Source organism: Sapajus apella, unplaced genomic scaffold, assembly GCF_009761245.1.
Source record: "Sapajus apella isolate SASKATOON/1434 unplaced genomic scaffold, GSC_monkey_1.0 scaffold13, whole genome shotgun sequence".
Classification (NCBI taxonomy): domain Eukaryota; kingdom Metazoa; phylum Chordata; class Mammalia; order Primates; family Cebidae; genus Sapajus; species Sapajus apella.
In genome coordinates, this window is record NW_022436953.1 from 30042535 (window position 1) to 30068544 (window position 26010).

At 46.8% G+C, this 26010-nt stretch overlaps 1 protein-coding gene across 2 annotated transcripts in view; it reads left to right on the forward strand.

The window, feature by feature from the left end:
* DOCK1 (dedicator of cytokinesis 1) overlaps nucleotides 1–26010 on the forward strand; it is a 528332-nt gene that overhangs the window by 79793 nt on the left and 422529 nt on the right. Inside the window, exons 8-13 of one of the 2 annotated variants that reach the window (XM_032281990.1) lie at nucleotides 901–1058; nucleotides 2128–2209; nucleotides 2644–2779; nucleotides 11459–11531; nucleotides 14934–15076; nucleotides 22025–22150. In XM_032281990.1, the coding sequence (XP_032137881.1) occupies nucleotides 901–1058; nucleotides 2128–2209; nucleotides 2644–2779; nucleotides 11459–11531; nucleotides 14934–15076; nucleotides 22025–22150 (718 nt within the window). The remainder of the gene's footprint in view (nucleotides 1–900; nucleotides 1059–2127; nucleotides 2210–2643; nucleotides 2780–11458; nucleotides 11532–14933; nucleotides 15077–22024; nucleotides 22151–26010) is intronic. The other variant, XM_032281991.1, reaches the window with a different exon arrangement.

Sequence of the window (26010 nt, forward strand, 5' to 3'; positions counted from 1 at the left end):
TTGAGGGCAGAGAGCACATGTCTTATTGGTCTTTTCATCTTCTGTGATCTTTAATGGTATCATGTATGCATTCGTCTATTCTCGCATTGCTGTTAGGAAATACCTGAGACTGGTAATTTATAAAGAAAAGGGGTTTAATTGTCTCGTGGTTCTACAGACTGTACAGGAAGCATAGTGGCTTCTGCTTCTGGGGAAGCCTCGGGAAATTTATAATCATGGTGGAAGGCGAAGCGGGAGCCAACACTTCACACAGCTAGAGCAGGAAGAAGAGGGGGGTGTTCGGGGGTGCTACACACTACACTTTTAAACAACCAGATCTTGTGAGAATGCACTCACCACCCTGCGAACAGCACTGAGGGAATGGTGCTAAACTGTTCATGAATGATGCACCCACCTCCAACATTGAAGATTATTTACAATAGAACCTAAGATTTGGGTGGGGAGCCATGTTCATGTATATAGAGAGATTCAGAAGTTGATTGACTAATTGAATTATCTGTTAATTCAGCAGGTATTTACTGAGCATCTACTATGTATCAAATATTGAAGACATAATGATAAATGAGACCGATGTCCTTGGAGAGTTTAGTCTAATGAGGGAAGCAAAAATTAAATAAGTAACTACACATATTGTTATTTTGATTTGTTGGTTGGACACCGGAAAGTTTTGTATCTCTGGAAGTTCTCAGCACAAAAATTGCACAGGACATGAGTTTTTTGTCTGTTGTATAAATGCATGATTTAGGAATGTACAGGGGAGGGAAGAAAGTGACTGCGCCAATGGCTTTGCTGAGTTATACCAATTAATTACGTAGCTTTTCCATTCTGTAGGGAATAAAGAGAGCAAGCATTAGTGATGAGTGTTGCTGGGGTTGACTTTCTGTTTCCTTCCACTCACAGTCTCAAAAGCAGAACATAGATATTAACAGACAAGCCAAGTTTGCTGCAACCCCTTCTCTGGCCTTGTTTGTGAACCTTAAAAACGTGGTTTGTAAAATAGGAGAAGATGCTGAAGTTCTCATGTCTCTGTATGACCCTGTGGAGTCCAAATTCATCAGGTAGGTAACGTTTCTTGGCTGCTGTCTTTCCTCTTTGGTTACTGTTAGGAAAATGGCATCAGAACCACCGAAGCATCCCATTCACGCCGAGAGGCCTTGGAAGCATGGCTGCTGGACACCAGCAAGCAGCTGAGCCAAGAGCTGGCTTGGACAGTGTGATGGCAGCCAGTGTGGGCTCTGGGTTAGGGTGAACCTTCTCGCGTGGAGATTGCTATTTGCTTGTAGAGTTATAGCAATTGCAGGTACACTCGTGTCGTATCTTAAGAGTGTGGCTGAAGATTGAAGTAATACTTTGTTTCCTAAGTTGTCTCCATAAGATTTTACATATCCTGGTCCCTCAAATATCACTATTTCCTTGTTCAGAATTTGGTTTCTATGAATGCCATTTCTATGAATTTGGTCCTGTTGTTTTTTCTGCAAGATGGTTGGCTGGAATGCATTATTTAGAATGGTGCCTGCCACATACAGACTGTCAGTTAATACTTGTTGAATAAAAATAACTGTAAATCTATTATTCCTGCTTAGCCTTCAGTATAACTTTTTCTTTGATGGAAAAATTGAGATTAAACTATGTGTAAATTGTGTTTGTGTGTCTGGGTGTATGTTAAAACTGTAGTATCTTCACTTGTAGTTTTCAAAATTTGAAAAGTTAGTGTATGCATGATACAGAAAAATATGAGTGGATTTTATTCTCACTTCTGTTGAAGACTTTGTTTCCTCTTGACATAGGATGCAGTTTTTATTTTACAGTGTATTTGGTCTGCCATAGGCTTTAAAATAAGCATGCGTTGTGCTGGATTTTATAGTATTGCCATTCTAAATGAACAAATAGGCTCTTAAAAAAAAAAAAACTTAGAAATGTCAAGACATCCCTCATTAAAACTTGTCAAGGTTTGTCTGCTGTGGATGTTAATTGATGAGCCGCTGTATGTGATATTTTTGACAGTTATAAACTCATAGTTGTCTGTATCGTGCTCCTGCATGGCATTAATTACGAAGCAATGTGGATGTACATTTGGTAGCCTGTTATTTGGAAAATTAACTTGTTTTCATTTCTCCCTTTTTCAAGTGAAAACTACCTGGTTCGCTGGTCCAGTTCAGGATTACCTAAAGACATAGACAGATTACATAATTTGCGAGCCGTGTTTACTGTAAGTGCACCCAAAGATGTTTAGTTGAATTGGCCACCATCCTAATGACTACTTTTAGTGATTTCTCTCTACTTTCCTGCTGCACTAGAACATGAGTCCCTGGGATGCCTACAGTACAGGTTAATTTAATATTACTAAGCAGGGTGCCTTTCCAGAAATCTTCAGAGTCTCTAGCCACCCTTAGCATCATTGTGACAAAGATTTACCCCATTACCATGGAATGTTCCTCTTAAACCTGTACCTTAAGCTTGCTTAACAGTCAGTAATTGACTGTTGTTACTAAATTCCTTTTTGTCATAGGAATAACTGATTAAAGTGGTAAAAACTGGTCTGAGAAAAGAGTCTCAATCCTTTTTTTTTAACTGTCCTTTTTCAGTGGAACTTGCATTGAATAATGGTTCTCCAGAATAATTTATGGAAACTAATATTTCTAGGACCTCGGAAGCAAAGATCTGAAAAGGGAGAAAATCAGTTTTGTCTGTCAGATTGTTCGAGTGGGTCGCATGGAGCTGAGGGACAACAACACCAGGAAGCTGACCTCGGGGTTGCGGCGACCTTTTGGAGTAGCTGGTAATCCATTTCTCTGTGTCTCCTTGAGAGGGTCAGATCATCACAGTTACTTTCCAAAGAACCACTGTTGCATGTTGATTGGACAGTGGGCAGCTTTGATTTACAACCTTTTCTGCTGGAGAGAAAAGATATATTTACTAGTTGTTTTCGTTGTGGCTCTAAGTTGACCTGCTAGGCTCAGGATGTTCTAGTCCAGACGTTTCGGATGTAAATCATCTATTTGGTTTTAAAGTGGATCCCATCTTTCTCTGGGAGAGACCCTGACCCATATTATCATCTGTAGGGAAGCCAGTCGCTGGACATTTTCAGGTGTTGGTGATGGACATAAGAATAGATTTGTGCAGGATGGTCAGAGCGATGACGAGGAGCAAGCAGAGCAAGCCATGAATCGGACGCAGTTAGCTTCATGCTGGTGCTCTTCATCCACTGGGCCTGGGCTCTGGGATTTTGGTGGCAGCAGGAGGAATTGTGAAAGACCAGTTATTTCTGATGAGGAAAGATAAAGGCGTACCCAGGAAGTTCTAATTGGTTGGTCCATTTCAGTGTCACTCTCACTCTCATTTTGCATAGTTTTGGGAAATGGTTTTCTCTCCTTTATGGTTGCAGTGCAAGTTCATAACCTAGTACTCTGATATTTGTTTTATTTTGTTTTTATGATTTTTAGGATTCGTATGAATATTTATGCGGGAAAATTTGCTGATTCTTTTTTTTTTTTTTTTTTTTAAGAGAATGGGGTCTCACTATATTGCCCAGGCAAGTCTCAAACTGCTGGGCTCAAGCTATCCTCCTGACCCTGCCTCCCTAGGAGCTGGGATTATAGGCGTGAGCCACAGTGCCCTGTGAAAAGTTCCTGATTCTTGACATACAGCTAGATTTTTTTTTTTGAACAGCTGTGGGAGACATTCTTTGCCTTGGCTACCAGGAACCTCTGAACTTAGTCCATTTTCCCCTCCTTTTAAATAAACATCACTTTTAGAAAAGTTTTAGGTTCAAGCAAAATTGGACAGAAAATACAGACAGCTCCTATATATTCCTCCTTCCTCCCCTTGCCTCCCTATTATCAATGTCCCCTATAGAGTGGCGAACCACACTGACACATCATCATCATCCTGTGAAGTCCATAGTGGACGTTAGTCTTCATTGTTGGTGTTGTGCTTTCTGTGAGTTTCGACAACTGAATAATACTGTATATCCACCATTGCAGTCTCTCACTGGGTAGCTTCACCATCCTAAAAGTCCTCTGTGCTCTGCCTGGAATTTTTTGAAAAATATTTCAAATTATTTAAATAAATGATTTACTGCTTTATAAGGAGTGAGCAATACAGTGACATAGACATAATGAGAACAGCATATTAATTCAATTTACTTGAATTCAGTATACCAGTAGAGCTAACTAACGGGGTGTTCCAGTGATTTTACCATTTGTGAGTGAAATGGTAAGGGTGCAGTTTTGTTTCTGAAGTCCCCACGGCCTCGGGCTGAGGAAATCCTTTTGCATTTTTATCCCTGTCTTTTTGTTTTTAAGAGACAGTGTTTAACTGTCATCCAGGCTGTGTGATCACAGCTCACTGCTGCCCTAAGCTGCTGGACTCAAGTGACCCTCCTGTTTAGCCTCTGGGGTCACTGGGACCACAGGTGCATACCATCATGCCCTCATTTTCCTCTCCTATGACTTGAATCCATACTTGAAAATTGCCCCTCTATTTGTCAGAGCCTGTAGCATGTTTTACATGTAATCCAGTGTTATATTTAAATAACCTATAATTTTCCAGGAATTTTTTTTCTTTTCCACCTTTACGGTAGTTTCAAGAAAATATTTAGTTTTTGTCTCAGGCATAATTGGCTTCACTTGGGCAATCAGAGGAATCTTGGACAACACATGGAAGTCACTCTTCTTTTCAACACCAGAGCTACAGATGCTCTGGTTATTAGATTACAAGATGGATTATGTCATAAGTTCCCACGAATGTGTACTTCTATTTCTTAAAACAAAGATGAAACCTAGACCACAGGCTGACAGTTTTTACCTTCTTTTGATTAAAATTTTTGGAATTTAAAAAATGTGGAATATTTTTCAGCTTTCATTGCGTTGACGTTCCATGAAGGTGTAGGTACTGATGGATGGAGAGGGTGGTGGGCACAGGCACAGCTGACACCCCTGTGGCCTTTTACTATTTCTTACATGCTCACATACACTTGCTTGGTGGGGTCTAGAGTTAGGTTGGGCCTCCCAGCTCCTGGAGTTCTCCATGAATTGCAGAAGCCCAGGTTATTCACTAGGGCAGGGCGGGCAGCCTTGACACAGTTCCTTGTTTCTGGAGCCCCTACCTTGGTAGTGTTGGCTGAGACATCTGACTGCCTTCTGGTCCCTGGAATTTTGATCCCTGGCTGTGCGGCCACCGGGGACTTCTGCCTTGTCCACTGATATCTGCTGACCACATGGACACTCCCGGTGGTCCCTGGTTCCTCCCATCTGGACTGGTCTCTGGTTCCTTCCTTTCCTGTCTGATGTCCCTGGTACCCATTAATATTGGGGCTTCTTGATAACCCATGTGGGGCCAAGGCTTGGAACGTTCCCCCCTCTCTATGGGGTTGCAAAGATCATGCGTGACATGTTTCAGAGACACCCAAAGGCATTTGTTTTCTTTTGTGGGAAGATTTCAGGCCTGCAGCTGTTAATGTTAGGTTTCCAGGTCCTCTGAGTTCTCTGTCCCTTCTGGTGTTACAGTTGCCCAGCAGTTGTTGGTTTGCCTGGCTCCACTGCACACCCTGGGTGGGGATGTCCTGTTCATCCCTCGGTCCCAAGCACTGAGCACTGAGCCTTTGTGGCTTCTGTGTTCATCCCAGAGGGGCCAGCCTTCCTAGACCTGCTCAGCTGGTGTGTGTCTGTACATAATAAGTAAGAACCTGGCTGGGCACAGTGGCTCATGCCTATAATCCCAGCACTGTGGGAGGCCAAGTTAGGCAGATCACATGAAGTCAGGAGTTTGAGACCACCCTGGCCAACATGGTAAAACCCCATCTCTATGAAAAATAAAAAAAAATCAGCTAGGCATAATGGTACATGATTGTAGTCCCAGCTACTCAGGAGACTGAGGGAGAAGAATCACCTGAACCTGGGAGGTGGAGGTTGCAGTGAGCTGAGATCATGTCACTGCAGAGTGAGACTCAGTCTCAAAAAAAAAGAGAAAAGGCCAGGTGCAGTGGCTCATGCCTGTAATCCCAGCACTTTGGGAGGCCAAGGCAGGCAGATAATGATATCAGGAGTTTGAGTCCAGTCTGGCCAACATGGTGAAACTCAGTCTCTGTTAAATGTACATAAAATTAGCTGGGTGTAGTGGTGCACCCCTGTAATCCCAGCTACTCGGGAGGCTGAGGCAGGAGAATCACTTGAACCTGGGAGGCAGAGGTTGTAGTGAGCCTAGATCACACCGTTGCACTCCAGCCTGGGCAACACGGCAAGACTGTCTCAAAAAAGAAAGACCTGGTCATTCTGCTTGTGGAGCTTCCAGTTTCCTCCAGGAAACTCTTCTCTGAGACAATACATTATGTGATCTGGCTATGTAAATTTTTGGCATAAAAAGTAAGTATCTTAATAGAGTGATTCTCACCCCTAACTGAATATGAGAAAAATGTTGCAAGCTATCAATAAAATTCTTGGTCAGGTGCTGTGGCTCATGCCTCTAATACCAGCAATTTGGGAGGCTGAGGCAGGCAGATTGCTTGAGCCCAGGAGTTCGAGAACAGCCTGGCAGCATGGCGAAACTTCATCTCTACTAAAAAATGCAAAAGTTAGCTGGGTGCTTGGTGGCATGCACCTGTGGTCCCAGCTACTCAAGAGGCTAAGGTGGGAGGATCATCTAAGCCCAGGGAGGTTGAGACTGCAAATGAGCCATGATTGCGCCATTGTACTCCAGCCTGGGCTGGAGTCAGATTCTGAGCCCCACCCCCCAAAAAAGAGTTATCGTACAGGCCCCACTCCTGTCCAGTTAAACCAGAATCTCTGCTTTAACCTGAATCACTTGTTCGTCACTATCGGCCTCTCAGTGACTGGCAGTTTGCTGCTACCAGACCACCTCCCCTCCCATCACATCGTGGCGTTCAGCACATCTGGTGAAATTTTGTTTAGTAGGACTTGCTTCTAGCTTATTCAGTGTGTCATCCAACCAGATGATCTTTTTGTTACTAAGAAAGGACAGTTGGCCTGGTGCAGTGGCTCACACCTGTAATCTCAGCACTTTGTGAAGCCAAAGTGGGTGGATTGCTTGAGTCCAGCAGTTCAGGACGAGCCTGGGCAGTATGGTGAAACCGCATCTGCCAAAATAATGATAATAATAATAATTATCATTAAAAAGTCTGGAGACAGTTGCTGGAGAGGATGTGGAGAAATAGGAACACTTTTACACTGTTGGTGGGAGTGTAAATTAGTTCAACCATTGTGGAAGACAGTGTGGCGATTCCTCAAGGATCTATAAATAGAAATTCCATTAGACCCAGCAATCCCATTACTGGATATATGCCCAAAGGACTATAAATCATTCTATTATAAGGACACATGCACACAATGTTCATTGCAGCACTGTTTACAATAGCAAAGACTTGGAACCAACCCAAAGGCCCATCGATGATAGACTGGACAGGGAAAATGTGCACATATACACCATGGAATACTATGCAGCTGTAAAAAACAATGAGTTCCTGTCCTTTATAGGGACATGGATGAACCTGGAAACCATCATTCTCAGCAAACTGACACAAGAACAGAAAATCAAACACCACATGTTCTCACACATAGGCGGGTGTTGAGCAATGAGAACACATGGACACAGGGAGGGGAGCATCATACACTGGGGTCTGTCAGGGGGAACTAGAGGAGGGAGAGCAGGGGGGTGGGGAGTTGGGGAGAGATAGCATGGGGAGAAATGCCAGATGTAGGTGATGGGGAGGAAGGCAGCAAACCACATTGCCAGGCATGTACCTATGCAACAATCTTGTATGTTATTCACATATACCCCAAAACCTGAAACGCAAAAAAAAAAAAAAAAAATATATATGTATATTAAATATATAAAAGAAATTCAAATAAAGAACTTTTTGTCCCCCCCTCCAAAAAAAAAAAAAAAGAAAAAAAAATTAACTGGGTTTGGTGGTGTGGTGCATGCTTGGGGTAGCCAAGGCAGGAGGATCACCTGAGCTTGGGAGGGTGAGGTTGCTGTGAACCATGATTGTACCACGGCACTCCAGCCTGAGCGGCAGAGTGAGACACTCTCAAAACAAAAAAATAGAAGAAAGAAGGGAGAGATGGAAACTTCCCACATCTGAGAAGACTGATCAACATTTTGGTCATCATATTCTACCTGTTCGTCTGCAGCTTCAGTTTCCACATGCAAACTGAATTTTGAGTCTTTCTTCAGAGTGACTTCTGCATGTCTGTGTCAGCAGAGTTCAGTTCCTTAAAACGAGAAAAGTGTTCATGGACCTTTAGGTCTACAGTTCTTAGTCTTTGGTTGAAAATAATGTGTCACATTTCTGTTTTTTAACCTTTTTATAATGTAACCTTTTCTATCTTTTTCTAAAAGTGGGTGGATTCTTTTTCTAAAAGCTAGAAAATCTAGAAAGTCGTAAAAATAATGGAAGTTTTATGGAAAAGAAAACTGTAATTAAGTAAATCCTCCATGGTTTTACATAGCCAGGGTAGTACCTCATGTTTATTCTAATATGTTTGTTTCTAAATTTTTTTTTCTGTGTGGCGTATGATTTTTAAATACAGTATCACATTCTACAATGTATTTGTTTATTTACTGATTGATTTTTCAGAGTTGTTTCAGTCCCTATTTTGCCATCGTAACCATTTTTAGGTATGCAGTTCGGTAGTAAGTATGTTTGCATTGCGTACACTTTTATCTTTCTAACAAACCTAGCATTATGAACATGTCATTTTATTAAGTATTATTCAAAAATTAGGCTTCTCACGGGCTGCGGCCTGGAGCCCGGTGATTCTAGCAGTTCTTTGCTTTGGGCTCTGGGGGCGTCTCAGCCTTGCGGTGTAGCAGCTGCGCAGGAGCATCCTGGGGCTTGAAGCCTCCCACCTGTGTCTGTTTGCCAACAGCCCCTGCGGCGGAGTTGCTGACTTGCAGGGTGCGGGGGTCCAGTTGCTGTGAGTAGGTGGTCCTGATGCAGCCCCACCAGCAGGACAGAGCTGTCAGCCCATGTCCCCAAGAGACGTTTTTCACCTCCCGCCTTCTGCTCTCCTGCCTATGCTGGCCCTGGGCCTCCATCTCGTCCTGACGCCACTGCCTCCCTCCTTCTCCTGCCCTGGTATTCCAGCATCACGTGGTGCTGTCTACCTGGCCTCTCCCTCACACAGCTGTGCTGGCTTCAGCTGGATGCTGTCTCTTCACCATCCTCTTACCTGAATGTAGACACCCTGGGCTGGCTGTTTGGGGGAGTATTCCTCCAAAGTCCTTTATTTCCTCCTTTGGTGTCAGGGACATCTTCTCCAAACTGCAGGGAACACTTCCTCGTCCCAGAGCCGTGTGCAGGAGAGCTGTCAGGAATGTCCCTGGGAAGCATGGGATGACCAGTGACATCAAGGCCTTCTCCTTGAAGCTCAGGATGGGTGCAGGACTCAGGCTTTTTTCCATCTCTGGGTGCTGAGACTCTGCTTGCGTTTCCTGCTTGTTTGCTGCCTTCCTGCACATGGTCCTGCTGTGTTCCAGGGCTGGGCACGGGGAATGTGGCAAGGGAGTCCCAAGGTCAGCTGGTGAGATGAGTCCCATGGCAGAGGGGAGCTCTGCAGGCACCCAGGAAGGCCACCCAGCACCCACTGGCATGTGACGGCTGGCCTGCTCAGGTCAGGCGACGTTGGTTCTGGCCCATAGTGGGCAGCTCCCCAGATGTGTTTATTGAAGGATGCTGAACTGGTGGTCTCAGGCATCTTGGAAAAAGCTAAAAAGGTGTGTGCTGCAGTCAGTCATGCGCAGTTCAGTCACCCCCAAGAGTGTAGGAACCTGGAAAAGGCTTCCCCCAGGTCAAGTGAGGGCCCGTTTCTGGGCCATGCATCTTCTGAGCAGTTGTCATTTGATGTTCCATGTTATTTGGGATTCTTTGACGTGTATCTGCAAACACAGCCTCAGGCTGTTGGCTGTTTGAGTCCCCTTGGTTCAGTGGAGTGAGTGTGGGTGTCATCCCTTAGATCGCACTGCTCAGCTCCTTGGGTTCCACCAGACCAAGCAAGGGATGAGAATGCGGCTTTTCTGGTTCTACACACCCCTCCCCTTTTTGGAGGGGGGTGGTGGTGGTAGAAAGGAAAATTTGGATATTGGACAAAGTATGTTTAGACTGATCCTCTTACGTGAACATAGAGACCCTGGGCCACCAAGAGACCCTCCTGGGGAAGGGTCTTATGTGAAGAAAATAAACAAGGCATGTTCCTCTCTTAAGTCCAGTGTGGTGATTGAGCAACAGCAGAGGCAGGGAAAGTGTCCCGGGCTGTCTGGGGTTATTCTCGGATTTTCTTGCTCTGTCACGACGGAGCACAAAAGGAATTTTGTTTGAAAGGTAGACAGTATCTCTGGGTTAACCCCTGAATGCAATCAGGAGATGTCTTTTAACACAGGAACACTGCAAAGGATATTAGCCTTTCTTGTGATGCTAGCCAGCCCAGACCTCCCCGGGGATGCGTTTGTGAAGGCAGTTTAATAAGATTGAAAGAGCTTGGGTCTTGGAGACTTTCTAGCTGTCGACTTTCAGCAGGTTTGTTCATGCCTGTCTTCGAGCCTCAGTTTCTCAGCAGGATGGTAGGTGGCTCTGAGGATTTGCCTCAAAGTGTCCTCTTGAAAGAGCATTGACAGATACCAGCATGTGGTGGGTGATTGGGAAATGGTACCTACCTGTTCGCTTAATTGTTTGGGGTAATGCAAAAACGTGAGGCCTCAACAGGGCTGGCCAGCATGGTAACTACTCATCACATGTGACTGGTTAAATTTAAATGAATGAAATAAAAGTAAAATTTTTGTTCCTCCATCACGCTTTCTACAGTTTCTTTTTTTTGTGGCAGGGTCTCACTCTGTCACCCAGGCTGAAGGGCAGTGGCATGATCTTGGCTTATTGTAGCCTCCACTTCCTGGGCCCAAGCAAGCCTCCAATCTCAGCTTCCTGAGTCGCTGGGACTACAGGCCCACGCCACCACGTCCACGCCACCACGCCTGGATAATTTTTATAGTTTTCGTAGAGATGGGGTTTTGTCATGTTGCCCAGGCTGGTCTGGAACTCCTGGGCTCAAACAGTCCGCCCACCTTGGTTTCCTGAAGTTCTGGGATTACAGGCATGAGCCACTGGGCCCGGCCTACACTTTCACATTTTCTTTGCCCATTGTCATGGAACATTTTCCATCGTTACAGAAAATTCTATTGGACAAGGCATCTCTAGGGTGACAGTTGGATAATAGGCAAAGGAAATTATGAAATGAAACTCTGCCATTTGCGTCCCAACTCCATTTGGGCCAGCATTTTCTGATAATTTGTCTTTTGGGCATGGAAATAATTTAGACTTGACTATGAGGAAACAGCTTTTGCTGTTGTTTGCCAGAAGATACTGTGATGTTCCTTTGTTTGTTTGTTTGTGCTCTGTGATTGTAGCATTTAAGCCAAAACAGTCTCTGTTCTCTTTTGTCCCCAGTGATGGATGTCACAGATATAATAAATGGAAAAGTAGACGACGAAGATAAGCAGCATTTCATTCCCTTTCAGCCGTAAGTATGGAGCAATTCAAGTACCTAGCCACATATACTGCGGGAAATGTAGGCTTGTAATGATTATCTTTATAATTAAATCGATAAGCATAAGTAAGGATTGATTATTTTATAATTATAAAAAACCTCTTTAGTCACTGCTGTAGGACATGGAATTTTTGTAGCTGTAGGAAGCTTGGGTCAAAGTTTGTTTATAGTCCTGGAAGTAGAAGGTTTTACTTGTGATCATTGAATTGCCTTATCATATAGAAGGAACAGAATTACAACTCTGCTCTGAGCCTGAACGTTTCTTTACATAATTGATTTATTCTAGTAGCTATTTTGTATTTTCAAAACACAGTACTTTTAGATTCATCATAGGAGGTTGCTGTTTTTAAAATAGAAAACCAAACAAAATTATGATGAATTCTTTGGTAAAGCGAGAAATAATGCTTTAAACCATATAATCTCGCTGCTGATTTTTCTGTCTCGGTTTTTGCTTATAGAGGGCCGTATCTGTGCTGGTTTTTAGGCTTTCTCGAGCTCTGACCTAAAGTTGTTAAAGAGGCACAAGAGCTGAGAAAAAGCCCTCGGAGGAGATTCATTAAATTGGTTATCTGATTTGTGGGCAGAGCCCGTGGCACTGGTTGAAAGAATTGGCATTTATTTCCCTGGTGATTGGAGCAAGAGTGTGCCTAGACGATGGTCATTGGCCGCTTACTGGCACTCCTGCTCCTCAGACAGGGGGAGAGAAAACGGAATCCAAATGTTGAGGTTAATTGTAAGAGACAGCTTCCTCCTGGGTGTGGGGTTGGGGGGTGTTGTTAGGGAAGAATCCATGGTGAGGGAAGTGGAATCCACCTGCCATAGTATTCTGCATTTTTACTTTGCCCTCACTTTTATTCTTAATTGATTTCATACTTGAAACCCATTTTCAGATTTTAGAAATTTTACTGTTTTCAGCTGTCAGCTGAAGGGTTTAGGAGGCGGGTAGTAATTGGGTGGCTGAAGGAGCCTGTCCTTGTGGGCCAGGAGATGTGAGGTTGGCTTCCCTCTGCCCCACGCTTCCTTGGTGATGAACCACCATACTCAACCCCACCGGACTCATCTGGGACTTGAGTGCCACTGGCTAAGACAGGAAGAGCATGGCTTTCTTTGCAGGCAGGCGATCTGGTCAGATAGCATCCTAAGGCTTTTTGTATAGCTCAGTGGGAGATTTTGCTATCTTCTTGACATAGGAATAACAGCAAACCCTGCATTATTGAGCTTGGAGTCAGGGTTAGGTTATATGTCTCTCACCATGCACAACAAAAGGCAAAGGTCACTTATGGCTTAACTGCTTTAGGTTTACTCTCCTGTCCAGTATGTTAACCATTAGCTCCATGTGACTATTTAAAATACTTAAAATGAGCCAGGTGCAGTGGCTCATGCCTGTAATCCCAGCACTTTGGGAGGCCGAGGTGGGCGGATCACCTGAAGTCAGGAGGTCAAGACCAGCCTGGCCAACGTGGCAAAACCCTGTCTCTACTAAAAATACAAAAATTAGCCAGGTGTAGTGGCAGGTGCCTGTAATCCCAACTACTCGGGAGGTTGAGGCAGGAGAATTGCTTGAAGCCAGGAGGCAGAGGATGCAGTGAGCCGAAATCACACCACTGCACTCCAGCCTGGGCAATAGAGGGAGATTCTGTCTCAAAAAATTAATAATAATTAAAATGAAGTAGCATTAAACATTTAGTCTTCAGTCACATTAGTCCTATTTCAAGTGCGGCAGCAGGCGAGGCCCATGGCTACTGTCCCAGGCAGCACACACCCTTCACATTTCCAGAAAGCTCTGCTGGAGAAAGTTGTTTTGCAGTCCCACCCAGTGAAGAGAGTTTATAAAGCGAACACAGTGCTGCAGAATCTGGAAGTTTCCTTAGAAAACAAAGGTAATACTATTGTGGAACATGGGCAGATATTGAGGTAATAAATAAAATACACCTTTGTAAAATTATAATATTAAATTGCCTCATTCTCTGATGAGAAATAATGTAGCCCCCTGCTGTTTTGAATGCTATATTATATATTAGACCTCAGAGCTTCTTGATGCCCAGATGTACCACTAAGTTGAAATTACCTGCTAGTGTCCTCTGTGAAAAGTCAAAACAAAACAAAACAAACAACTTGAGGGATTGTTTGAAAAGTTAGGGAGGTTATTAGTTTCAGATTCACTGATTTTCACGGAGTATGTTATGAGTTGTGTATGAGTTGTGCTTTGCTGCCATCTTTTTCTATCTTGTAGTGGAATGTCCACTTGAAAGGTATATTATTCTGTGTGTAACTCTTACGTAATTTGTGACCCCGTGCTCCATTAAAGGAAGACTACTAGACAGATGAATATTTGCAGTGTTAGAAACAAAAGAACAGCGTGATTTTTAATAGCAAAATAAGCAATGAAACCAGTTCTTTGGGAAATGTCATGCTAATGAAACTGTTTTTTGCTCCATTAAAACTGATTTATCGTCTCACAGGGTTGGTTTCAGGGAAGGAGGCACACTGCACGTCTCCCTCCCTCTCTGGCGTTTTTAACGTGGTGAAGTAAATGACAACAGTCTTCAGTCCCCTCGAGTCATGTGGCTGAAGTGACGGATAGCACTGTCCTTGTTCCCAGGATTGATTTTAAACATGATGGCCATGCTGTATATTTTCTGGGTCATTTCATAGCGCCCTTCGCTATGCCACTCGGTATTTCTGTTTGGGTGTGCTGCTTGTTTACAGCCAGTCTCTCATACAGCACAGCATCTGTGACGGGCTTCTGGTTCACGGGCCCTGAAAACATTGGTGGTCTGCATTCGTAACAGTGCCACACATGGGAATCGGCAGTGGTGTTCTCCAAAGACTGCCGTTCTTCTCACATTTAGTCATTTTGGGGTCTGTTGTATGCATAGTCCAAGAGAGCAGAGCAGCAAACTTCTGCAAGCAGTTAGGTTTTAGGAATTTTTTTTTTTTTTAATCTCGATTTTGCTTTTCCCTTTAGACCACCTGCCCCTTGACCTATGCTGTGTTCAGAATTACTGAAATTGGAGGATTGGCCATAAACATTCTTTGGGGCTACATGCCTTTCAACCATGTGGCTTTCAGACAAGCTTCTTTTTTTAAACACAGTTGTCTGATGGAGACGCAGTGGCGGCCTGGTGCATGTTTATTTCCTGGGGAGAGGGTTGCCCTCATTTGCTTTACTTCCCTCTCGTGGTTCAGCATTTTCCTGATCAATGCTTTTCCCTGTTTCTCTTGTCACCTCTCCCATCCTTTGTCGTGCGTTGACTCATGATGCCTCTCTCTCGCACTCGGTGACGATGATCTCTTATGTTCCCTTGTTACCGTGACCCACGGGTCTCTGTGCCCCTTTGTCTCCTGTGGTCTTGGTCGTCCCGTGCCCTCCAGGCTCGCGTTGGACGACGCCATTCGACACAAGCCGCTGAACATGTCATCCCGTTTTTCACCCAGGGTGGCAGGGGAGAATGACTTCCTTCAGACTGTTATAAACAAAGTCATCGCTGCCAAAGAAGTCAACCACAAGGGGCAGGGTACGTATTTTCCCGTTTCGTTTCTGTCCGTGTCCATTTGCATGCATTTGGGACGGTGCTGTCTGGGTTGCTTTGGTTTGAACTTGATCATGATGTCGGTGATGATGATGGCGATGAGAGTGACCATGTTGGAGAATGTGTGTGATGGTTGCTCCTGTGTACAGTGTACGATCGCTTTCTTGCCGATCGACCACCTTTGTGAACATTACTGAGAGCCACCTCCTGGGTGGCGAGTGAGGTGGGATTCTATGTTTAGAGGAACGTGGAGGCGGTAGGCGTAACTCCCCTCTGCCCATGCTGTGTGCTAATCACTGCCTGTTCTGGGGCTCCCCTGATGGTCCCCCTAAGAAGGTGACTTCCTTTGTGCAGACTTGCTCCCCTGGGTTCTGTCATGTAAGTGATGTCTCCTCCCCCACACCCGCCTCACACTCACCGTTTTTAATCCCGCATTGACACGTTTCTGAGCAGCTGACCTGCTGCTGGCAGAAGGAATGAATCAATCACCTCAGGCTGGTGACAGTTGGCACTTGGCTGGCCAGGAGGGCTGCCAGGAACAACTGTGACTGAGGCCCCGCCTCCAGCCCGAGGGGAAGTCACCTTGAGAACTTGACCATCTCCGTCCCTGATCCATGCAGACTGCCTGTACGCACGACCTTACGTCACTAGGCTTTTAAAAAACAACCATCTTGATTCATTTCCTCCTGTTCTAAAGGCGAATGTGAATTGAGCCTGAAGAATGGTAGAGAGAACGAGCCTTCCTAGGGCTCTGCAGGTACCTCCAGCTTTCTTCTGGTGTGAACTGCCCCTGTCTCTGGCAAACAGTAGTGGAACAAAAACCCCAACCTAGAACATTAATGAGATGTGGTCTCTGCAGACAGAGCAATTTTCAGCTGACCCAGGACCCATCTTCTCATAAATTAACAGCCCTCCCAATTTACACTTTAATTGAAAATCACAGGGAGGTCCAATTAGGGCTGTTTAGATTGGAGTCACACTCAGGCTGTGAGCACCAGTGCGAAGGTTGCCGGCTGGTCCTTCAGCGCTTCGAGCTGGGGCTGCCCTCAGATCTCCAGTTTCTTTTGCAGTCAGAGTTTTGACAAACTTTTATTAGAGTCATTCAGGGAAAGTGGAGTTTGGTGTCAGGCCAGCAGGAAATCACTGGAAAAGAGGACCCGAAGCCTGCCTCTGCAAGGCTCACTGGTGTGTGGCCAAGATCTTTGAAGCTGGAGAACCCAGGGCTGATGCCATTGGGCCCGGTTCCTTGAACTTCTGGAAAAAGTGGGCCTTTTCAAGTCACAGTGAGATCTGAGGGAGGAAAACAGGGATAGTTTTGTCAAGGGGATCACTGGTGACTTCCTGAATCAGAATGCCCTTAGACAACATGAGGACTGCACGTTTACATTCAACCTGAATGTTTCTCCAGGGCCCACTGAGGGGTGGAATTCAGGTCAGAGGTGAGCCATGCTGCCCCAGCCAGTGCAGCCACACAGATCGGGACTGCAGGGCGCTGCCCCCGGAGCTCACTTTATCACCAGCAGCCCAGGCTTCACCTGATGCTTGCTTGCCTGTCAAGTGACTGCTGTCATCCCAGGAGTGGGAGGGACATGGAGGAGGACATCTCCGGAGAGAAGTGCTGGGTCTGCTCGCCCTGCCGTTCTGCAGGTGCCTCCTGTCTCTTGAGCTTGGCCCTTGGCCTTGGCCTGGTTTTGGTTTGTGCCAACGTGGTTCCTCGTCACAATAGACAAAATCCTGAATATTTAATCCAAATTATTCTGATCCCTGAACCCAGAGGTATGGGCCATTTTCTGTGGACAGTGAATTCATGAGCACTCTAGACATCTGGTTCTATTGTTTGAGATAGAATGTATGCTAATTCTCTTTGTTTTTAGTTATTCTGGTTAAGCAAATGTCAACCCAAAATGCACTTTTTTCTTTGGTGAAAATTGGCCTCATTTTCTCCTGTGAGAAAAGCATTCAAAACACAGAGTAATCAGGAACATTTAATTTCCATTTGTAAAGTACGTGGTAATAAATGTAATTGTGTCACTAATATATTAGTTTGTGTATTCAGATATTTGAGCAGGCTGGTGTTTCTGGGAAAGGTGTTTGAAATGCAGCATCTCTAATATTAAGTGTTATTCAGGGTTCTATCTTTATCTCTTCACCTTCGACCTCTGTAAATAATGACCTCGCCACATCCTGCAATCCTTCAAAGAGCGTCTTTCTCTTAGATTTAGCCTGTGAACATTCATTCTCCAGGGAGGGTTTTGGACTCAGACTCCTGAGCCGTGTCCTGGTGTTCCAGTGAAGGCCAGCTCCCTGTCATCCGTGGCACTGGTTCCTCAGGCACTTCCGTCAGGGTCTTGGCTTGGTTTGCTCTGTGGGAGGCCAGAGCCAGGGGTTAGGGTGAGGAAGTGCCCGGCCCTCCGCAGATCTGTCTACCTGCCTGTTCTGTAGGTCCCGAGCTGCTGTTAGCTCAGGGTGCTTTTGTGTGAATTAGAGAAAGGGGCCTGGTCAACTGGGTGAGTAGGGAGCTACAGGCAGTGCCAGGGACTGTGGCCTGGTGAGCGAGTGTAGGCAGGGTTCAGCTCCCACTTGCCTTTTCTTGGCAGTTGTCTAGTGAAATGCACATTCTGGGCAGTGGTGCATGTGCTCCTGTCTGGGTGCCATCCCCGATACCTCTTTGGGGGCTGCCTTCCATTGGTGGTTCTTCCTTCCCTCAAACTCTCCCTCCCATCCTCTGGAATTTCATATCTTAAAGGAAAAAGAAAAAAACAAATTAAAAAAGGAAAGAAAAGAAACACCAAGAAACAGTCCTACCCGGAGCAGTACATCTATCTCTGTATCTGTGGATTCTCTCTGGTCTTCGTTTCCCAGCATCGGCCCTTTCCCTTACCTGCCTCCCCGCTTCCCCATCTCCCACCAGGAGCCCTGTGGTGGCATGGGCACCATCCCTTCCCAGTTTCCCGTTATCTTGGACGTCTCTGTCCCCGTGTGAGCTCTCAAAGTGGGGCCTTCCTTGCCCTCTTTGGGACTCTTCTTTCCCTCCCCACTCTGAGCGCCTGCCTTTCAGGCAGCTCTGCCTGCAGCGGGTCCTCCCGTTCCAGGGAATGGCGCCCCGGCACTTGCTAGTGGTTGTGCCTGCAAGGGGCTCCATCTCTGCAAGCCGCGCCTCCTCCTCCCCCAACTCCCCGTGGTTCTGCCGATGTGACCTCCACGCTGGTCCCCTTTCCCCACCCTCCACAGTGGAGCTTATGTTCCGCCAGCCAGCTGGGTTCATGCGGTGGCCTCCCTGCTGCGATTCCATCCCCACTGTGCTCTGTACTGCTGCCTACCTGTTCCCTGGAGCCACAGTATCAGGTCAGAGCCTGACACTTGTTCCTGATCCCCCCTCTGGCTGCCCCTCATCCTTCAGATAGACTGCAGTACCTGCCGCCCCAGCCTCCTGACTGTCTTCCCACAGTATCTGGGGGCTCCAACCCCCCAGGGATACAGATACACATAGACACAGACACACAGAGACCCACACGGACAGAGACACAGACATACACACACACACACACACACACACACACAGATACATGGACCCACACACAGACACACAGACCCACACGGACAGAGACACAGACACACACACACACACAGAGATACATGGACCTACACACAGACACACAGAGACCCACATAGACAGACCCATGCACAGACACACACACACACACACACACACACACACAGACACATGCACACACACAGAGAGACACCCCCCCCACACACACAGAGACACCCCCCCACACACACAGACACAAAGACCCACACGGACACAGACATATGCACAGACACACACACAGACACACAGACACAGACACGTGCACATACCGACACACACACGAAGACACACAGAGACCCACACGGACAGAGACACAGACACACACACACACACACGCACATACACACACAGAGATACATGGACCCACACACAGACACAGACCCACACGGACAGACCCATGCACAGACACACACACAGATACGTGCACACACACAGAGAGACACACAGACCCACACATAGAGACACACCCTCCCCCCCCCACACAGACACACACACAGACACAAAGACCCACACGGACAGACATATTCACAGACACACACACAGACACGTGCACATACACACAGAGACACACACAGACACAAAGAGACCCACACGGACACTGACACATGCACAGACACACACAGACACATAGACACGTGCCTATACACACACAGAGACACACAGACCCACACAGACACACAGAGACCCACACAGACACATGTATAGACACACACACACACACAGACATGTGCACACACACACAGAGACACACAAACCCACACAGACACACAGACATGCACAGACACATACACACACAAACACATGCACAGACACAGGCCTGCAATTCCCTTGCTTCCTGCAGGTCTCAACCCCAATGTCCCTTCCTCTGTGACCCTTAAGATTGTCATCTTAGGGATGCCTTACAGTGTGCTCAGGACTTTTCCTATGAGAACTTTGCATTTGTGTATTTCTCTAAGAGACTGTGGAGTTAGTGTTTGACTATTGGCAATGGAAGCTAAACCCCTGGCAGGGGAGGTCTTGAGGGTCTGCCCTGTCCTGTGACTGCAGTAGATGCAGTGCCCAGTATTTGCCTGCCACATAGTAGGTGCTCAGTTGCTACTTTTGAATAAACTAGAGGAACTCACCAGATAGCAAGAGGAAAGGGAGTTTCACCAGTTGGCAAAGAACAAAGCGTCATCAGTGACTTTTGACTTCTCAGCTCCAAGTCATGCAAATCTGTGCAAAGGAGAATGCATTTCTAGGATGGCTGATACAGGAGTGGGCAGCCAGAGGACAGGGCGTGAGGTGTGGGTTTGAGTCAAGCAGAGTGGCTCCTGTCAGGAGCAGCCTAAGGTGCTGGTACCGCTGACTGGCCACCAGTGATCTTCCAGTGCTGCTCAGAAGGCAGGCTGCTGGAGGACAGGCCCGTGACTGTCTCGGCTCCTTCCACCCAGGGCAGGGCTCTGAACTGAGGGTGATGGAGGCAGAGTCCTGCTCTGGAGGCATCTGGAGAGGGGACAGCTGCACACACATACACACACAGATACAGACACCACAAACACAGAAACAGGCACACACACAAACACACAGATACAGACACACACACAGAGACAGACACCACAAACACAGACACATGCACACACAAACACACAGATACACCACAAACACACATCAGACACACACACAGATACAGACACCACAAACACAGACATATAGACACATGCAGAGATACAGACACCACAAACAGACACACAGACACACACACAGATACAGACACCACAAACACAGAAACAGGCACACACACAAACACACAGATACAGACACACACACAGAGACAGATACCACAGACACATGCACACACAAAACACACATGCACAAAGAAACACACAGATACAGACACCACAAACACACATCAGACACACACACAGATACACCACAAACACATCAGACACACACACAGATACGGACACCACAAACACACATACAGATACACACACAGATATAGATACCACAAACACAGACACATACACACACAGAGATACCTATAGACACACACAAAGACAGAGATACAGATACACACATAGACACAGATACAGACACGGACATATATATAGATACAGAAACACAGACGCAGAGCCACACACATGCAGATGCACATAGTCATGACACACAGAGACACACATGGGCACAGACACATGGACACACAGACAAACACACATAGACACACACGCACAGATACACAGAGACACACGGACACACAGAGACCCACGTGGACACAGACACACACACAGACACACGCACAGCCACAGGCACGTGTGCACACCTATGCTAGTAGCAGAAGTGAGGGCAGAGGCTTTGATGTTCTGAGGGGCAGATGAAGCCCCACTGAGCTGAGTAGGGGGAAGCCAGCAGGCAGGCCCCTGAGGCCTCAGGGACAGAGCACCCCCATGTGCTGACTGATAGTGCCAGCCCCTTCCTGTTGGGGGAGACAGATACCATCACAGACAACAGCTCAGGCTGAACCCCTGCCTATCCCCGCCTTTGACTTGTCGGAAGTATCTGCCTTATTCCCATGTACTGTTGCCTACCATATGATTGCTACTCAGTATTCATACAAACCACAGTTCTCCATCAGCCTTGCAGGGAGGAAGAGCCCAGGCACATGCTCTTACACATAGCCCCCGCCAGGTTCACTGCGCTCTTGCCAGGACACCCCTGGCATCTAGGCTTAGAGGCTTTGAAAGTCTTCCTTTCTCCCTTGGGGAAAAGAGGCAAGAGCAGCCATTTGTTCTCTTTAGCTGTGGCGCTGCGGCACAGAGGGCCTGGGCTCGTGGCTGCACCTGCATGGCTGGGGGGGCTGTCCTGCTGGTGAGCCTGCAGCCTGGTGCTCTGCTGCTCGCCTGGGTTGGCCACTTGAGATTTTGGTGGGTTCTCTAAGCTGTGAATTCACCTCCAGAATCCTCCCCTGCCTTTGTCTTTCCTGGGAGACTAGAAAATGACAGACTTCTCAGCCACCTCCCGGAAAAAGGTGGCCTGGCTGTTTTGTCTTAAATGTCTACCCACTGAAAGGAGACACTGACCCTTTGCAGCCCTCAGCGGAGCAGCAAGTGCACAGCGGCTGCAGATGTGCGTTCAGCTGCCCGTGAGTCACCCTAGGGCAGGGCCGGCATCCCAGCTCGGCGGATGCATGCAGTCCCGACGGGCACCTTGTGCCTTGCCCCTCTCTTTCTATTGTACCCACCTTTCTCTTGAGATGTTGAATTGTGAGTTAAAAGTCTGTCTTTCATTGAGCTTGGTTTCGTGAAAATTTTTAAGAACGCAGAGGCTAACATGTGACTGAATGGCATCCGTTGTTTTTCCAGGTTTGTGGGTAACATTGAAATTACTTCCTGGAGATATCCATCAGATCCGAAAAGAGTTTCCGCATTTAGTGGACAGGACCACAGCTGTGGCTCGCAAAACAGGGTTTCCGGAGATCATCATGCCGGGTAAGAACTGGCTCGGTCAGGGCTTCTGAGCATGGCGTGGGGGTAGCGGGCCATAGAGAAGGACGTGTGGGCAGCGTCATCTATGAGCTCTGGAAAGGAAAGGGCTCAGCTCCTGGTAGGTGTCAGCACCAGCATGATTATGGATCACAGGGCTGTGACCGAAGTGGTAGAATATACCCACTGACCCACTGTACCCCTGGATGGGCCAGCTCTCCCCAGTTGCAAGGGTTGTGTGAGAGGGGTGTGGGCACCCAGCGAATGTCTGGATAGACATCAGGTAGAAAGAAGGAAAGAGGTCAGAAAGAGAGCTGCCCAGTGAAGCCCACCTTAAGGGGAATGGCAGGGTTGGATGGTCACTTCATGGACATGCCTGGACCTGCGCCCGCTCAGCTAGTGCCGGTTGTCATGCTGGTATTGCTCCATGGACTGTAAGTCATGAATTCCAAACTGACCAAACCAGTAACAAGATTTCCGTGTTAACATTAATCTCATATTTATATAATACTTTTCAGTATCCGAATAACGTTCATAATAATCTGATTTGATCTTCAAGAGATCTTGGGAAGCATGTTCATATATATGCTTTATATCCATGTGAAACTTTTTGGTTTGCAAGTAATGCTTATGTGGCTTGGCTGGGCGTGGTGGTTCATGCCTGTAATTCTAGAACTTTGGGAGGCCGAGTTGGGGAATCACTTGAGCTCAGGAGCTCAAGGCCAGCCTGGGCAACATGGTGAAACCCCGGCTCTATAAAAAATTTAAAAAATTATCCGGCATGCTCCTGTCATCCCAGCTACTTGGGGGGGCTGAGGTGGGAGAATCACTTGAACCTGGGTGGCAGAGAGGTTGCAGTGAGCAGAGATGGTGCTACTGCACTCCAGCCTGGGTGACAGAGTGAGACCCTGTCTTAAAACAACAACAACAAAAACAAAACAAAAACCAAAAACAAACAAAAAACTAACCTGAGCCACGTAAAGCTCTTGGAAGCTTACAAATTAGTGTTGAATTAGTTCCCATCAAATTTAAACTGTAGCCAAAATTCGCTCAGCTAATGAGCCGTGGAAATGGGGACAAACTACCCCCCGTTCAATGTGGCCTCCTTTTACAGGCCTTTGCTGTCTCACCGGGAGAGTGGTGGCTACTTAGGGTCCACGCTGTCCCAGTTGGTGCTTTGCTTACCTCAGTGCAGCTTCAAGACATGTTCTTTCTACTCCTTCCGTCGTCCAGGGCTATTGTGGGCCATTGAGTGCTGTGTCTGGTAAATCCATGTGAAAGACATCTAAATTGGTTAGGCTAAATAATAGCTAGGCTTACCTGTACAGGAAGAAAAGCATGACATTTAGTCAATTCTGAAGCTGTTGCTTGTGTGTGTCAAGTCTATATGCAGCAAATTAATTTAAGTTTATTAATGGGAGTGGACTAATTTGTGTACTTATTTGCATTTGCATTTGGGATGCAGATTTATAAATCAGGATGAGGTAATTGACAATATGCATTTATCTTGGCGTCCTTAGGCTTTCCTCATGTTCAAAGGGAAACCCAGAACCTTCCAGTTCATGTCAGTAGTGTCTCCCTTATGATGGATAGACTTAAAAACTAAGTCTAGGCCTGGCGTGATGGCGAATTCCTGTAGTACCTGGTACCAGGGAGGCTGAGGTAGGAGGATCCCTGGAGCATGGGAGGTCAAAGCCACAGTGAGCCATGATCACAGCCATTGCACTGCAGCCTAAGTGACAAAGACCCTGTCTCAAAAATAAAGAAAAGTGAGTCTAAACTCCAGAAGATCATCTCATGATACAGTCATAGGGAAATGATACAGATGACCATTGTTCTGGCAGGTTCCATGTGCTAAGTCCTGGGTATATATCTTATAGGAAGGGATTCTAGCTTGGGTGGGTCATCTTTGTTCTCTGTTGGCCAAGTAATCACTGACCAGGCTGTGGGCACCAGAGAGAGAGTGTGGGCGGTTATCAGTCTTCTCCCTGCCTTTAGCCTGCAGAACCTGTGTATCATCTGGTTTTGCTGCTGTTTGCAGAGATGAGCGTCTTTGGACGGTGAAGAGCCTGTCCTGTCACCCAGTGACCTGCTCTGCCACTTTCTGGTGGCTCGCTGGATTCCTGGAGTCCCTCTGAAGTACCCAGGCAGGAGATGCCGACTTTTCCTTCGACCTGGGAATGTGGCAGAAGTCCACTATGTCTACTTCTACTTCCTTCCTCCCCAGAGTGTTCTGTAACCTGTGGAGGCATTTGCTGATGTCTATGGTGAATGTCCACCTGTGGGGTTTGCCAGCTGTAAATGAGGGCGTCTTCTGAGCTGGTCCTGGAGTAGTGCAATCGAGGTGTACTTGGGAGCAAGGCTGTCGGAGTTTTGCTCTGTCACCTACGCTGGGGAGCAGCAGCGCAATCTCGGCTCACTGCAACCTCCGCCTCCCGCTTTCAAGCGATTCTCCTGCCTCAGCCTCCGGATTAGCTGGGATTACAGGTGTACACTACCATGCCTGGCTAATTTTTTGTATTTAGTAGAGATGGGGCTTTACTGTGTTGCACAGGCTGGTCTCGAACTCCTGACCTCAGACAATCCACCCACCTCGGCCTCCCAAACTGCTGGGATTACAGACGTGAGCCACTGCACCAGGCCTTGAAGTTCTTTTTTGATGATGGTGTTTGTGCCTTGATAGAATTTTTAGGCTGAGAGATCGTATGGTTTATGCCTTCCTTAACAATGAGGCTGGTTAATGGTGCTGGCTTTGGAGACTAAGTGACTTGTCACTTAGTAAGGGTCCCACAGCTAATGAGCAATAAGTCTTGGCCAGCTGGCCTTGCCCCTGCCCCTTGCCCTGTGCTCCCTGCTTCTTAACTTCTCTTGTGGTCAGTATCAGTGGACAGCAGCTGCACCTCCTTCTGCACAGCTACTGTGGCTGTGGTAGCAACCCACTGGGATTATCATGATAATGACTTTTAAATGAAAGCTTCATTTGATGGTTGGATACATTAAAAGCCAAAATAGAGCAGTTTAAAAGGAAAGAAAAAAAGCAAAAGCAAAAACAAGAAGGCAAGGGGCCAAGGGAGTTACTTTCCTTCAGGGATCCTTGGTCTTCAGCCAGAGTGGGCATTTGCTACTCTTGACAGAACCGCTCCTTGGTTCCTTGGGAGAGCAGGTGGCCAGGGTGTGGGAGGTGGCCAGGCAGGCCGCAGAGGAGCAGTCGCTGGGAAGGAGGCTTCCTCTAAATCATGTTACTAATGAAGCTTGTGAAGTTCTCCCAGTCGGGCCATTACCAAGGGCTTCCTGTGTTCTCAGTAGGAAGAAGAGTCTTGAGCTCATTTCTTGTGTTTCTTTTCCACCCTACAATTAAAAGCCCATCTCATTTTAAAATAGACAGGTCTGTTTTGTTCTTTTCTATGTGGTCCCCATTCGGGATCCTGCCAGCTGCCTGCCAGAAGAGAAGAGCCATGCAGGAAGTTTCTCCCTAGACACCCTTTTCCTCCCTGATCCTAGGCTGGTGGTCCTCATTCTCTCTTTGTTTTTTTTTTTTTTTTTTTTTTTTTTTTTCCCTGAGACAGAGGCTTGCTTTGTTGCCCAGGCTGGAGTGCACCTCCACCTCCCGGGTTCAGGCGATTTTCCTGCCTTAGCCTCCCGAGTAGCTGGGATTACGGGCATGCGCCACCACGCCCAATAGCCAATTTTTGTATTTTTAGCAGAGATGAGGGTTTACCATATTGGCCAGGCTGGTTTCAAACTCCTGACCTCAGGTGATCCACCTACCTGAGCCTCCCAAATTGCTGGAATCACAGGTGTGAGCCGCCACACCCGGCCGATCCTCATTCTTAATCAGCTTTTAGTTCCGTTTTTCGAGTCATGTT